General features: G+C 34.1%; 1 protein-coding gene across 1 annotated transcript; it reads right to left on the bottom strand.

Annotated features, from left to right (window-relative positions):
* Positions 1-88: 88 nt before the first annotated feature.
* On the bottom strand, positions 89-14028 carry LOC123879028. The gene is made up of 10 exons (XM_045926528.1): positions 13954-14028; positions 11446-11726; positions 10975-11230; positions 10396-10690; positions 9215-10306; positions 8335-8444; positions 4571-4746; positions 2914-3193; positions 1874-2171; positions 89-1318 (listed from the first exon to the last, which is right to left on the bottom strand). Exons 2-10 carry the CDS (start codon positions 11696-11698, stop codon positions 140-142), a joined length of 3939 nt encoding a protein of 1312 aa, XP_045782484.1. The 5' UTR covers positions 11699-11726; positions 13954-14028; the 3' UTR covers positions 89-139.
* Between the last annotated feature and the right edge of the window lie 1015 nt (positions 14029-15043).

The raw sequence follows: 15043 nt of genomic DNA, 5'->3' as shown, positions 1-15043 counted from the left end.
ACCAACTAGCTTCTGAACAAGAAAGGGATGTTGAAGGTAAGATTAGGTATTTCATTCAATTAATACGCGAATTATAAAGAAATAATAATTTTAATAACATAATAAATAAATATCTGCTTAATTACTATTAGTAGCTTAGTTAATGTTTTTTTGTACAACTAGAAGCACACACGCAGTATGCGCGGTCATTTTGTTCAATAGCACATCTTCCGTGGACATTATACACTGATATTGTATTTACTTGTAGTATAGTTAATTTCTCTTGCTTTACAAATGAGACTTCATAGGCGACGTCGCCTGGAGACATAACTAAAGCAATAATATAATAAGTATTGTTTCGATTTTCATCTCGGTATGTGTGACTTCGTAAAATCTTTTTTAATTTTAACATTTCACATTTCATACAGTGCGTAGTCTTTATTGTGCTCACTTTGTTTTGTACATAAGTTACTGCTAAGTTTGTAGCTTCAACCACGTCATCGTCCTTGTGGCTGATGTCTACCATTTCATGACAAGAACACCATCTGTCATCAACCCCTGCGTCTTCACATGTTCTGTTAGCACTGATATTATTAAATATGCTCTTACACTTTGGACAAGCTTCAGAATACAATTCCGTGGAGTTCTTGGATATTTCTAAAGTGTCGTATAGTGTAAGATATAAATCGTAAGGCGTGATAAGTCTATGTTGGTTTATTTTTAAGTTGTTGTACTCTTGTGCTTTGATATTTCGAAACTCTGTAGGGACCCATAGAAAAAACATAGGTAGCCGTTCGTCATAATACGATTCGTAAGGCACTCTCAGTTTACCACTTCTTAAACCATGGTCACTTAAAAAATATATAAATGTATTTTGTAAAATGCCCGTTTCATTAAGTTTCGAGTAAAAGTTCACAATATCCTTATCAATAAGCGTGGGTATATTGTCTAAATTATGACTGTAGGAGTTTAACCAAAAAAATCCAAAAAAATTATCTTCTTTATAAGTTTCTGTAAAAATGGATGCGTAATCTATGATATGTTTTGCTGATGGTATTTTTTTGGTACACATAATGTTGCCGTGGTGTTTTTCACCAGTAAGAAAAAGTGGTCTTATATAATGATCTGTAGGTCGACTCTTATATCCATATTTACCAAATGTGTCGGGAAGATTCAGGTCATCTTCTCCAGTAGCTGTTATGTATCCAGCTTTTTTAAATTGTGACCATAATAATAGATGGTCACAATGATCCATACCTGATGAGCAGGTTTTGTAAATTGTCGACATTTTCTTGCCCGTTAATAAGGAAATCACATTGGGAAATGTGTTGTAACCCACCTGGAAGAAAAACGCATGATATTCATAAAAACAAGCGATATGGATTTATCTTACCAAATACCTACTGTTTGAATAACTGTTTCATTAGAGACACGGTATTGTAGATTATTTTGAGATTTATACCTTTGAAACTTTCTAGGGACCTCGTTACAGTAACAACGAAATTGAAATAGAAAGATTTTGATCCAAGCAAACTTTTACAACAGCTTTTGAATTTTCAAAAAAATCTACCACTGCTGGTTCGGAATACCTTTCCTACCGAGAAGAACCAGCAAAAAATGCAGCGGTCGCTCTTTTCAAATATTGAATTCACAATTATATTATGCCAAATTGTATTAATGATTGCAGTTCCGCGCATTTGTGGAACGAGTTCAATCCAAATTTTTTATCACTTACATAATCTTTGATTGTTAATATGGTTTTTTAGGAGTATATATACTTGACTGTGGAATTTTACAATAAAATATTACACTCATTGCCATAAATGATGATGAATGTATATTGAAACCATGTTTGAAATAAAGCTGTAAGAAGATACTAGCGGGTGACCGTTACCTTTTGATATGCCCTGTAGTCTAACCAACCGTTTTGCAACATATATTCAATAGTTTTGGGCATGCTGTTGTAAACTCGCGCTCTTGACACGGTGTCCAATCCTAATATCAAAACATTCCAAGGTTCTTTAATTTTTTGTTCATCATCTGTAACGTCTCTGTTTAGTTTCTTGAGTATTATATATGCATCTTCGTAAATTACGCTTTTTTTAGAAGCTTCCAGTGTACAAGTTACGCTGATTACTTCAGTTTTCAATTCTCCCTTGGTATTATTTTTAAAATTTATACAGTCAGAATATCTGTGGATAAAGTGATGGCATGAAGAATTGATAAGTATATGTTAAGCATTTGATTAAAAATAAATAATTCTAAGTATCTAAATAATATAAAAGGAAAATATCACTGACTGACTGACTGAAAGATCTATCAACGCACAGCTCAAACGGACGGATCGGACTGAAATTTGACATGCAGATATCTATTATGATTTATGACGTAGACATCCGCTAAGAAAGGATCTTTAAAGTTCACCCCTAAGGGGGTGAAATAGGGGTATGAAAGTGTAGTCCACGCGGACGAAGTTGCTGGAATAAGCTTTTTTAGGGTTCCGTACCTCAAAAGGAAAAATGGAACCCTAACGAAACTCTTTGTTGTCTGTCTGTATGTCTGTCCGTCCGTCCGTCCGTACTTATAGGGTACATTCCGTTAACCTAGAATCATGAAATTTGGCAGGCAGGTAGGTCTTATAGCATAAGTAAAGGAAAAAATCCGAAAACCGTGAATTTGTGGTTACATCACAAAAAAATATATTAAAATGTGTTTCAATTTTCAAAGTAAGATAACTATACCAAGTGGGCTATCCTATGAAAGGGTTTTACCTGTACAGTGTACACTCTAAAACAGATTATTTATTTTTATGCATAGTAGTATTCGATTTATCGTGCAAAATGTCGGAAAAAATACCCGAGTAGTAACCATCGATGCGCGAGTCTGACTCGCACTTGGCCATTTTTTTTAGCTTAAGCTTGCGATTATTTTTACCTCTGTTTTCTGTAGTCTTCTTTTCCCTCAACTATAGCTGGTGAGCCGAATTGATAGCAACAGGAATATTTCTTCCCTTTTGTGTAACTCTTCATTTTCACGTCAATCCTAAATGCGATTTCTTCGTCAGATAATTTTTCAATAAATACTGCTCGTGTACCACACGTACTCTGCTTGCTAACTTTATCTTCTACTATTTTATATGTATTTGAATAGTTTGGTATAGAACATCCAGGGGTGTAAATTAAATAATTTTTGTTAACTTCTTCAATACTTTGGTCTGAAAAAAAGGAAGTAAGAACTTATACATGCCGGAATTGTCCGAGTGAAAAGATGTCAAGGAAGGTTTTTCGCTTTTTCCGTCCGTCTGTTAATCTGTCTGTGCCCTGTGCGTCTGCTTTATAACATTTTAATAGATAGTTTATGATTAAAATGGCTTTGACATACCTACAAATAGACTGACGCTCTGAAGAAAACTGTGAAAAACTGTAATCATTGTTTTACTATGCTTTGTTTTACTATCAAACCCTAAAATTTACTCAAAAATTATCAATTTGTCCCGAGGATTATCTCAAAAACGTTAACGCCTAAAATTTGTGAAATATATTACGCGGGGTCAGTGTAGGGGCGAATAAAACTATTAGTAAAATTTGAACTCTTCTATATTTACAGTTTGGTAATAAGTGACCTAGTACGCGACAGGTTGAAATGGCAATCGTAGAGGGAACGCCCCGCTCACCCGCACCGCCCGCGCGCTTACCCGGTGCGCGAGCGCGTGTGAAGTGCGGGTGTGAAGGGCGTCCCCCCGCCTCATTCTTCGATTGCCATCTCAACCTGCCGCGGACTATACCTACTATAGATTTTTTATATCATAATAGTTTTTGATTTATCGGGCAAAATGTCGAAAAAAATACCCGAGTACGCAACCCTCGGTGACACAAATAGGTACCATAGGGCTGGCAATCGATAGATGCACAACATTGTAGTCAAGTGCAAGTTTGGATGCGATTCAATTCCGCATTCTACCATCTATACATGTTAAAAGACTTGTTCTGTATAATACGACTTTCATTAATTTAGTACAATAGTATTTTTAACCCCCGACCCAAAAAGAGGGTGTTATAAGTTTGACGTGTGTATCTGTGTGCATACGCGCTTGGTGTGTCCCAGCCTTAACTAGAAAAAAGCTGATAACTTTCAAACGACTGAACCGATGATGATTCTTGGATGATAGCTAAGAACACTCTCGATCAAGCCACCTTTCAAACAAAAAAAACTAAATTAAAATCGGTTCATTCGTTTAGGCGCTACGATGCCACAGACAGATACACAGATACACAGATACGCAGATACACAGATACACACGTCAAACTTATAACATCCCTCTTTTTGGGTCGGGGGATAATAAAATATATAACGTTATGTGGTTGAAAGAAATTAAAACAAAAGGTCGCGTGACGCATCCCCATCCCTATAGAGTAGACGACTAGACAAATAAAGGCAGTAAATAAGTACAAAAAAATTATACGTAGTTAATTATTGTTTCCCATAGAATAAAGTAATTTTAGCTAAATTAGTTATATTAACTAGCTAGACAGCTGGTAGGCGTGTACCTATATTCATTTTATTCTTATGATAGAAAATGTGACATACTCACTATAATACTCTATATTTTCTGTAAAACTCTCTTGAGAAGCGTCTTGTAATAATGATTTGTTGGTATCGACGTTAACCATACTTATTACGTAGAAAAGTGATAATAATATACCCAACCAACAAAGTAACAGTAACTTTAAGCGTTTTGTGTAGTACATTTTCCAGGTAACGCTATTTCTGAAAATAAAAAAGAAAATCAGGTCTACCGTAGGTAATTATAATTCGAAATGACAATCGGGGGCTGTGCGGGTGTGCGGGGCGTCCCCACCCCGATTGCCATGTCGACCTGTCGCGAACTACAGATACTTTTGAACCACTACAATGTAGGCACGTCATCGTTGATTCAAGTAAAAATGTCTTATTTCGTAAACAATCGATGGACACATGCATTTTGAATAGGTATTTGATTGCACACAAAATGTTGTGTGTGTAACAATGATCATCATCCCAACCCATCGCCGGCCCACTACTAAGGACGGTTCTCTCCTCATAATGAGACGGCCACAGTGCACCACTAAGGCCACGTTTAGGTCAAGTTCCTCACGATGTTTTCCTTCACACTTCACAGTATAAGCAACTTATTATATTTTTAACTAGCCGATGCCCGCGACTTCGCCCGCGTGGATTTAGGTATTTCGAAATCACATGGGAACTCTTTGATTTTCCGGGATAATAAGTAGCCTATGTGCTAATCCAGGATATTATCTATCTCCATTCCAAATTTCAGCCAAATCCGTCAAGTAGTTTTTGCGTGAAGGAGTAACAAACATACACACAAACTTTCGCCTTTATAATATTAGTGACCGGATTGAGCCCCAGACCTCTGAATAGGAGTCCTACAACTTAACCTAGGCTACACCGCTATCACGGCATACTGCGTATAACAATTAGTAATTCCGACTTCATGTGTTAATTAACCTATATCCAAGTAAACTAGAGTGAAGGAACTCTCGATTTGATTCTGAATCGACGACGATATGTCAAATATTAGGCAAGGGTGACGTAAAATCAAAGAAAAATAGGACTATCTTAGGGCTACCTGCGTCAAATGTACTAACATTTGACGCCTGCCAGTGACGTCGAAGAGTCTACGTTTTGTTACAAATGCCTTAACTGCCGTGACCTGTGGCATAAGGTAGCCTTAAAGTAGCCCTATTTTTATTTGTTACAATCGGGTGAGATTGCAGTCAAGGGCTAACTTGTATCTGTATTTAAAAGTAAACGTAAAGAAATATTATTTGTGGTGGGAAATATGAATTAAGAGTGCCCACTAGTCAGTATTAAATGCCGATAACGTCCTAGCTAAAAAATAGTAGGCAATTTTAAAATAAAAAAGGAAACGGATGCGTTGAACTATAAAGATAAAATAGTACAGCTACCTATATTACGATAAACAGTGTGTTATAATCAGATGTAGCTAACCTTGTAACTAGATCTCTATGAAATAAATGGTAATGAGCTAGAAAAAATAATAATAATTATTAGGTATATTATAGTTTTATTTACCTAAATTGACTGCACTTGGCGTCTTCATTACTTCGTAAAGTTATGTAGAATTTGAATTTGAATTACAGCAAATGAGTTACCACTTACCTGCACCGAAATAGGTTTTGATTTAAAATATTTAAGATTAGAAAAAGATAAAGTGAAAGTAGCTGCGGATAGTATGAGGAAAATGAAATATTGTCTAACTAAATTACCATAGGCTAAAGAAAACAATTTACCTTGCCAGTTACGATTTTTATTTATCCTACATAGAAGATCTCATAGGTACGCTTACTAAAATTATATCCTCCTAATAATATAATGCACTATTATATAAAATTACATGTAAAACATCACTTTACGACACTTTTGTTTAAAAAAATCAGAAGGATTAATTCACAATTATTTTCATTTTAATTTTCTAGCCGTCCCTACTGTACTTAGCAAAATTTTCACTTACTAGAAATTCAGTTTTAAAAATCTCGTATACTGCACATGTTTTTATCATGTTATTTAATATACGCGTCTATTATATCAATTACAAATAACACATCCATTCGTCATAGCGTTTTATATGCAACTACAATACAAATGGCAAGGATATCCGATCATATTTTATTATATCATCAAATTCAATTTAGGTACAAACGCAAAATTTTCATTAACACGTTCGATGCATTCAGGAGTTTGACTGATCTAACGGCCGACTACTGAAACGTATTTTAACACTTAAGAGCTTTCTAAATAGCTATAAGTGACAATTTTTTACATAATAAAATCTTTTTTTACATAATATATCAATAAAATATATCTATCTAAAAAATGAGACATTGAAAAACTAAAATGGCTCTTAAGCGTACCTAAAGATACATTTCTGACTATGTATTCGGTTGGTCGTTAGAATAATATATTCTTGCGTTCGGAGTATTTCCAACGTTAATTCCGAATGATGTTATGCAAATACCAATAAATAGGGTAAGACTAGAAATATACGTAAATATACCTTTTCAGGGGTTCCGTACCCGGAGGGTACCTACGGAACCCTATTACTAAGGCTGCATCACGTGAAAAATGAAAATTTCACAGAATGTGTATTTTTATTGCTGTTGAAAACTGAATTGAGAACGATGGTTTTTAGATGAAAATGATTTTATGCAGCACTGAACTAAATTATATATATGTACTTATTGTTTGCGGGCTAACTATAGCCTAAAGAGGCAAGAGACTTATTAGTTTAGCCTTTAAAGTAAGTAGTTTCAAATGAAAATGTTTGTTACAGTCAAAACTCTTCTACTAGGTACTAATAGTCAAAAGTGCTTTAAAAAAATCTTTTTAAAACCAAAGTTTTTTAATGTAGTTACTTAAAGGAAAGAAAGAAAGAAAATGCATTTATTTGTTGTTGGTGTCACAGATAAAAACAAAGCATTAACATTTTCATCTGTGACACCACCCCAAATGCGTGTACAGCTCAGCATTATGTACTGCACCACATGCATTAAATGCGTTGATTTTCAGCTGTGACCCGGACTGAAACATATCCATCAAAACATAGATGATATATAAGTAGAAACACGACTATCCTGCCATATGCCATTCTTGAGTTCATCTGCATCAGAGTCAAGCCAATGTTGACGGAATGACAACAAGCAACATACGAATAAACCGAATTAGTAAGTAGCTTTTAAAAACCGGTCAAGTGCGAGTCGGAATCGCACACGAACTGTTCCTTACCATCGTGCAAGGTATAGGTACCAATTACGTAAACACGCTAGTTAATGAAATCACATATAGATGGAGCGACCGCTCCATCTATAAGTGATTTAGTAAATTAATTGACGACAAGGTTTTCTGATTTTTCCTTTACTTTACCTACCTACCTACCTTCCATGATTCTTGGTCAAAAGGAAGTACCCAATAGGTTTTCTTGGCAGACACAACAGACAGACGGAAAAACAGATAGACAGACAGACAGACAACAAAGTGAGCCTATAAGGGTTCCTTTTTTCGTTTTGAGGTACGGAACCCTAAAAAGATGATTTTGAAAATTTGATGGAAAAATAGTGAAAAAGTATGTGACCAGTTGTATATGTAGAGATGTTAAATAAAATAATATTGTATATCACAGGAATATGAAAGTATTTTAGCACCAATTTGGTGTTGTACGTGTGCGTAGCATTATGTCGGGTTGTCTCGGTGTTGGAGAAAGAAACACGAAGTTCATAAAAAACCCCGTGTACTTAATGTCTTGTTCATACAGTCACTTGAGTAATCGGACTATACTGTGTGCGGAACCCTAGTGAAGGGTCTATTGAGCCGGAGTCTCTTGTCCAGTCTTTCTCTGAGTCCAACCGGCATGGCAAAAACCGGGGCCGAAGTTGGAGCAGATAGGACTGAAGAGTTGAGAACTGATTATTTTGTCCAGATGTATCGTTTTTATAGGCATTATAGAAGCAGGCGTTATTTTGCCGAAGTCCATGATATACAAGGAACCAAAAGCTCGACATGCCCCGACACCGGAGCAGGAGATGTAGACCTTACAATGCAATTAGACATTGTAAGGTCTACATCTCCTGAGGATGCTCCGTTGTCGCGGCGAAACGCGCGTCGAGTGGTGTTGGAATTTGTGTGGTGCTGCGTACCATACAGATTTCATTGGTTTGGCGGATTATAGCAAATTAAGCTTTTGGTTCCTTGTTTTTATAGGCCCCATACTGCTGATTGATGTTTTATTGGTGTCAATTTGGAAATAGCAAGTCAGCAATATGTCGCCTAGGCTAGGGTTATAACAGTACGTAGGTATTAAAAACATCTACTTAGTTTAATCAAAATAATCGATTTTCAGTGTTTCAATAAAATATTTTATTTAAATTAAACCAAAAATTTTAACAAACGTTATTCTATTTATTATTATAAATATAGATAAACTTTTATTTTAGTTAAAATATTCATAAACCTAACATAACATTATTTTAACTATCACAGATACTCATTCCAGTAGTTGAGTCAATATTTAAAAGAATAAACGTTAAGTACATAGTGTTATAAATTAAAATGTAGAGTTTACGCGACAATCGTTATTTTTTTGGCACACACAATAAATTCTATCTTCGTGTCTAATAGTGCAATCCCCAAATCCTTTATAAGGTGAAATAATGCTAACAGAGCCGATAAGATTCATCTGCGTACCTTTATGTTGCACGGTAGCTTCATAAAAAATATTCTTTGGATTCATAGAAAATGCTACAACAAAATATAGATTGATTTTGTCCTTGTCATAGTAGAAATGAATTCTGCTTACATTTTTAAGTGAAAGATGCGCACAGCCCCAACATCGTTTGGTTTTCATAGTTTTTATTACGGAATGAATATGTGATACTACAAAGTGAACACTTCTTATCCCCTCTGTGTCTTCAATATCAAGGGGATTCATATTGTGGCAACTGCACCATTTATCGTGAATGCCAACGTCCTGACAAGTGCGATTAGGGCTAATAACACTGAATATACTTTGATGTTTGGAATCAAAAGCATGTTTTTTTTCTTCATTGCATTGAGATAATTCACTTATTTCAAAGAGCGTGTCAAATAGATCATACGGAGTGATTAATCGGAATTGATTGATTATTATTGATTTCAATTTACTAGGATAATTTATTTTAAATGTTCTGGGTGGCCAGATATATAGTAATGGCATACGATCATCATAATACGATTCTATTAGAAGACGATTTTCACCGAACCGAATACCATGATCACTTAAAAATATAATGAAGGTATTGTCGAATGCCCCCGTATAGGAGAGACGGTTAAAGAAACTCTCAAACATGTTGTCGGCATCTTCTGGATGGTTGTTCATGTTGTGACTGAAAGAGTTCATCCAAAAAAAGCCAAAGAAAGGATCATCTCTGTAGGTAAAAATGAAGTTTATTGCGTAGTCCAATAGCTGCTGGCCGGATGAGATTTTTCCAGCACAAAGTAAAGAATGATTGTTTATTTCCTTCTCCCCTTTTAGGAAAAACGGTCTCATGTAGTGATCCGTAGGAAACTTTCCAAAAATGTAAGCCTTACTAAAAATATCAGGCAGTCTTAAATAATCTTCACCGTATGCAGTAACGTAACCTGATTTTTTAAAAGTAGACCAAATAAACTTATCGTTGCATTCATCCATTTTTCTTGAACATGCCTTCACGATAGTGGACATGTTATGGCCTGTTAAAGCGGCCATTAAATTAGGAAAAGTATTGTCACCCACCTGTAAAATATAAAAACAAAACGCTTATCAGTCCAATCGTACATATTTCAGAGGTATCATTTTATCAGAGTTTTTCCAGAATGAAATACCTTATGGTACCCTTTGTAGCTTGGCCAAAATTGGTCATTTAAAAACATTGCGGTTCTTGTCATTGTCTGAACAAAGCGAGGTAGAGACATTGAATCCATTCCCAGAAGTAATACATTGTACTTTTTCCCGCATCTTGTTACATTTTTGATGTTAATTCTTTTACAGAATGCGTATACGTCATCATATATCAGATGAGATCGGTTGTTGGCACCATTTTCGAAACATTGAACATTAATAAAATCTTGTTCCAGGACTATTATTTCTTTATCATGGACTTTTTTACATTTTGAGAATCTGAAAGAAGCGTTTTGAAGCTTAAGATTTAGGATAATCTTATTTTTTTTTAACAATTTTACATGTTTTATTTATGCATGATCATAGACATGGTTGCTTACTAATGCTTAAGAAAACTAAAGCCACTGGGGTGATAGAGAGAGCTATGCTCAGAGTTACTCTACGTGATCTAATCCGAAATGAGGAATCCGTCGCTATACCTACCAAAATTTTTGTCTGACATTTACTTGTTTTTTTTTAAATTCTAATAATAATTTACTTGGTTAAGGGTAGGGTTAACTCACCGAAGAGCCCTATGTTCGGAGCCGGGTCTAGTCGATCTTTGAAAGAATCTATAACAACAGTAATAACTTTTGGTTCTCCGTAGATATTTTCTCATTGTTTTCTCCTTTATTACTACGCGCACTTTATCTAAATCTTCCATTTTTAGGAAAATTGCACGATATCCGCACGAACCTTTTTTCCTCTTCCTCTGAGGTTTCTTATAATTAACCATCGCAAGAGGGATACGGCAACCTGGCGTGTTAATCATATTTTGGACTAAAATGAAAGGAATATGAATAGATTTTTAAATATAATTTAAATAAATACATCAGATAAATAAATTATATATACAGAATTTGTGCTCTAAATAATGAAAAAAATAATGAAAATAAATAAATTAATACCTACCTACGTGATTTGTCATTAGATGTGCCAGTAAATAGAAATTAAAAATCCGAAATATGAGGTAAGTATAAAAACAGTGAAAATACCTGGCTTAGTCTCTTCGAATTCAAGAGAAATATCATCATGGAGTGGGATGCCTTTATAAATCTCATCTAATGGTAATATGTGCCTCATGGGGGTGTCGAAAGTCCGTTTCGTGCTTGATGGAAGTTGTTGATAGATTTTATTTGATTCGTGATGATTCCGTGTAAATGAAAAATGGTGTAGGTGGTATATAATTAATACAAAAATGGGGAAACTAATTGTTACCATCCATAAAGTTATTTTTGCTGCATTCATTTTCAGTTTTCGTCTTAAATGCTTCAATCTGAAAAAATAAGTCCAGTTACTCAAAGAACAATGAGCATTATCTCCACATGACCTCGTTACGGCGTAGTTTACAACGATATAAATGATCAAAAGTTATTCTGAATTAATCTGAATTTTAGGCTTCTATCTTACCTATTGCACAAGATGTAAATTATTGAAAGATAGTTGAGTCATTACCATAAGTAGGTACCACTATTGAAAGCAAAGCGCATGGTGTGGAATGCAGAATGTAAGGTGAGGCAGGGGTATTTTTGCTTAGTTCTAAACAAGGACTACTTCAATTTTTAACTGTTTTTAAGTGATTTCTATCATAATCTTATTAGGTGATAATGATTCCTTGCTAAGTTACATTTTGAAGTCTCGTAATTTTTTTCCTAAATAGGTTACATAATATTATTATATATAAAAATATTCAAACACTAAACTTAAATGAAAACTTCTAAACATAATTATTAACATAATTTTTTAAAGGTTCGACCTTCAACATCAGATAGCACATCTATCAGATAATAATAATAATTTGATAAAATAGGGAAATAGCCGAAGCTCATTGATTAGTTCATCCTAGCCGCTAAAGAAACTGGCTATAGAATCAGATATCTGCATGAAAGAAACAAAATGCATAGATGTAATAACACGCCGTGTATGCCCAATTATTATAATTGCTAACACGTATAAACTGCCAGATGAAATCACGAAGTAACTTAAGGAACCACGAACTTTGAAGGTGAATACTACTTAACCATATCCAGAGAAGTTAGAAGTATAATTATATTATTAATAACATAACTAGCTATCTAATAACATTTAAAGGTAGTGGTATACTTACTTCACTAACCTTGATATGGGAGTTACAAAACATTTTATTATGATGGTATCCAGAAGAGACTTCGGGTTACGTCTTTCCACAGAAGACATAATATTTACTCGTTAGTGAAATGCATCTAGGTTTTCAAGACCCGTGGTTAAGTTACAAGCGACGTATTCCAAGTATAATGAATGCATCGTAAAATTTTTATAAACAAATAATGTTGGGATTGTTTACGAAAACAATGGCATTTATAAAATATGTAAACATTAATTTCTCTCATATATTCTTTTAAGTTGTGATTATTTCAAAAAATTAATCGAAATTGATATGTTAGAGATTTTGCGTGTAGTTTCCCTCTATAACGTAGACCATAATAATAAAATGCTTTTGCGTGATTCTTCTAGAAAGCATTTTTAGAAATTCTTCTTGAGGGAAGCCATGGTGGGTTAGCTTTAGTTCGTCATTACACTATCTTTCATGATTACAGAATAAGTAAGTATACTTACTTATTCTGAAAAATATGAAAAATAGGCCGGTAATTATTTCATTTTGTAAAGTTATTCCCCGATATTGCGTAGAAGCCATTTGAATGAATAATTGCCTTGTGCTGGCCACCATTAGCTAGGTAGTGTATTGTTGTACATAGTTCTGTTATCATTGTAATAAACTGATAACTGAGCAGCTCCATGTATTTTAACTCCTAAATTAAGTGTTAAATTGTGTTATCAAATGAAAACTACTAGAAAATTTTCCATGTGCATGTAAGAATTTTGGTAACTTTTGCTTAAAAAAAGATAAAAGTAACTAACCACATCGATTCCTCCATATTGGCGTCAATTCTGATGTTTTTTTTTTCTAAACCAAATTTAGAGTAAGTATCTGCATCTTTTTTTTAGTATTGCTAGAAAAGGAAAGGAAATGAACTTTTTTGAATACCCTTTTTAGTTAGCGCACTTTATAAACAATAGGCTCACAACGGCACGTAAAGTCGCGAAATTTGACAGTCTTAAATTAAATTTAAACCGGTCAAACTGTGCCTGCCCTTTTCGTATTATATTAATTAGTAAGATAAGAAAAGAATGCGAATACTCTAAAATTTAGTTGCGGTCATAATAATCAGCACCAATGCCAATTACATTTATTACAAATTTTGTAATCATATATTTTTTATTTATCTAAGTGTAATTTACTTCATAGTTTTGATAGAGATATATTTTGTAGCACCATATAGAGTATATGGTGCTACAAAACATATACTTAGCTACAAATATAATATGTATGCGGCAAAAGTTATCACAAGTAATAATTTACAATAAGTTACATACACTAAAGTTTCCGTTCACTGGACAATATATAAATTTTCTCTGTCTATGTAGAAAGGTTGATATAATTAGGACATTCAGTTTCCACTTACCCATGTTTTAACAAATCCCAAAACAATGTTTTGATTTTGTGAATTATACTTATTTCGAGACAAGAGTCAAGACACTCAATGAGATGAGCTTGTGTGAGATTTTCGCAATCGTCGCTAGAACTGCAGTACGCATGCTCGCTGGAGCTTGTATCAATATCTACGCAATGCCTAAATTAGACACATTCATAATGTAGACGCCAATATTCGATTAAATTATTTTAAGTATTTTTTACTTGAATTTTAATATTATTAAAACTCAATATACTTAACCTCTAACTAAAAATAATATTGCTTGAAAAATTTTGGTATTTGGCTGTTGGAAGTAAGTATATCTACAGGTTTTTATTATTCAGACAAGTTAGCCCTTGACTGCAATCTCACAAGGTGATCAGTGATGATGCATTCTAAGATGGAAACGGGCTAACCTGTAAGAGGTATGGCAGTTTTGTCATACCCCTTTGGTTTCTACACGGCATCGTACCGGAACGCTAATTCGCTTAGCGGCACGGCTTTTCCGGATAGGTATATCATTTCGTATATAAATGCCTTTTACAAAATGCCCAAGCAAATCACTCTCGGAAACCGATAGCGGATATTTAAAAGTAGCTAATCATTTTTGGAGGCCCAAGGCATCAAGTAGCTACTGGGAATAGTTTAGCTAGTAAATGGGATACACTGTAGACTCCCTTCGTTAGCCTTTTATTCAGCTTCATCGTCATTTCAGTGGGTTGAAAATGGCGGTATCAAAATCAAATTCAGTTTTTATAGTTTGAAATAGTTTATTTACTAGTTATAAATATATTTATTTATTCACATTCACACACACACATACACACTATATTACAATAAGTTACACTCGCACACATGTGTAAGCTCTACTTAAGTTTTATAAAATAATTATTTAAAAAAATACCCAGGTTTGATGTTTCTTACTTGGTAAGTATCAGCACTTATTTCGATGTTCAGAATAATTAACAATATAAGGGGTTCTAAATCAAATCCAAAAATACTTATAATGATTGCATTTACATTTTTATAGTAAGTATTTTCTTTTTATGAAGTGAGTATAATAAGATAAGAATAAGAAATA

This window comes from Maniola jurtina, chromosome 3, assembly GCF_905333055.1.
Source record: "Maniola jurtina chromosome 3, ilManJurt1.1, whole genome shotgun sequence".
Lineage (NCBI taxonomy): Eukaryota > Metazoa > Arthropoda > Insecta > Lepidoptera > Nymphalidae > Maniola > Maniola jurtina.
The sequence above is the reverse complement of the archived record's forward strand: the minus strand, read 5'-3'. Positions and strand labels throughout refer to the sequence as shown.

Excerpts from the sequence above, each read along its gene's own strand:
- LOC123879028 (XM_045926528.1), bottom strand. The coding sequence starts at position 11,698 with ATGAATGCAGCAAAAATAACTTTATGGATGGTAACAATTAGTTTCCCC. Across the intron at positions 4,747-8,334 it reads TCACTAGGGTTCCGCACACA|AAATAGCGTTACCTGGAAAA; the intron begins GTATAGTCCGAT and ends TTTTATTTTCAG. Across the intron at positions 2,172-2,913 it reads GAAGACTACAGAAAACAGAG|ATATTCTGACTGTATAAATT; the intron begins GTAAAAATAATC and ends CTTTATCCACAG.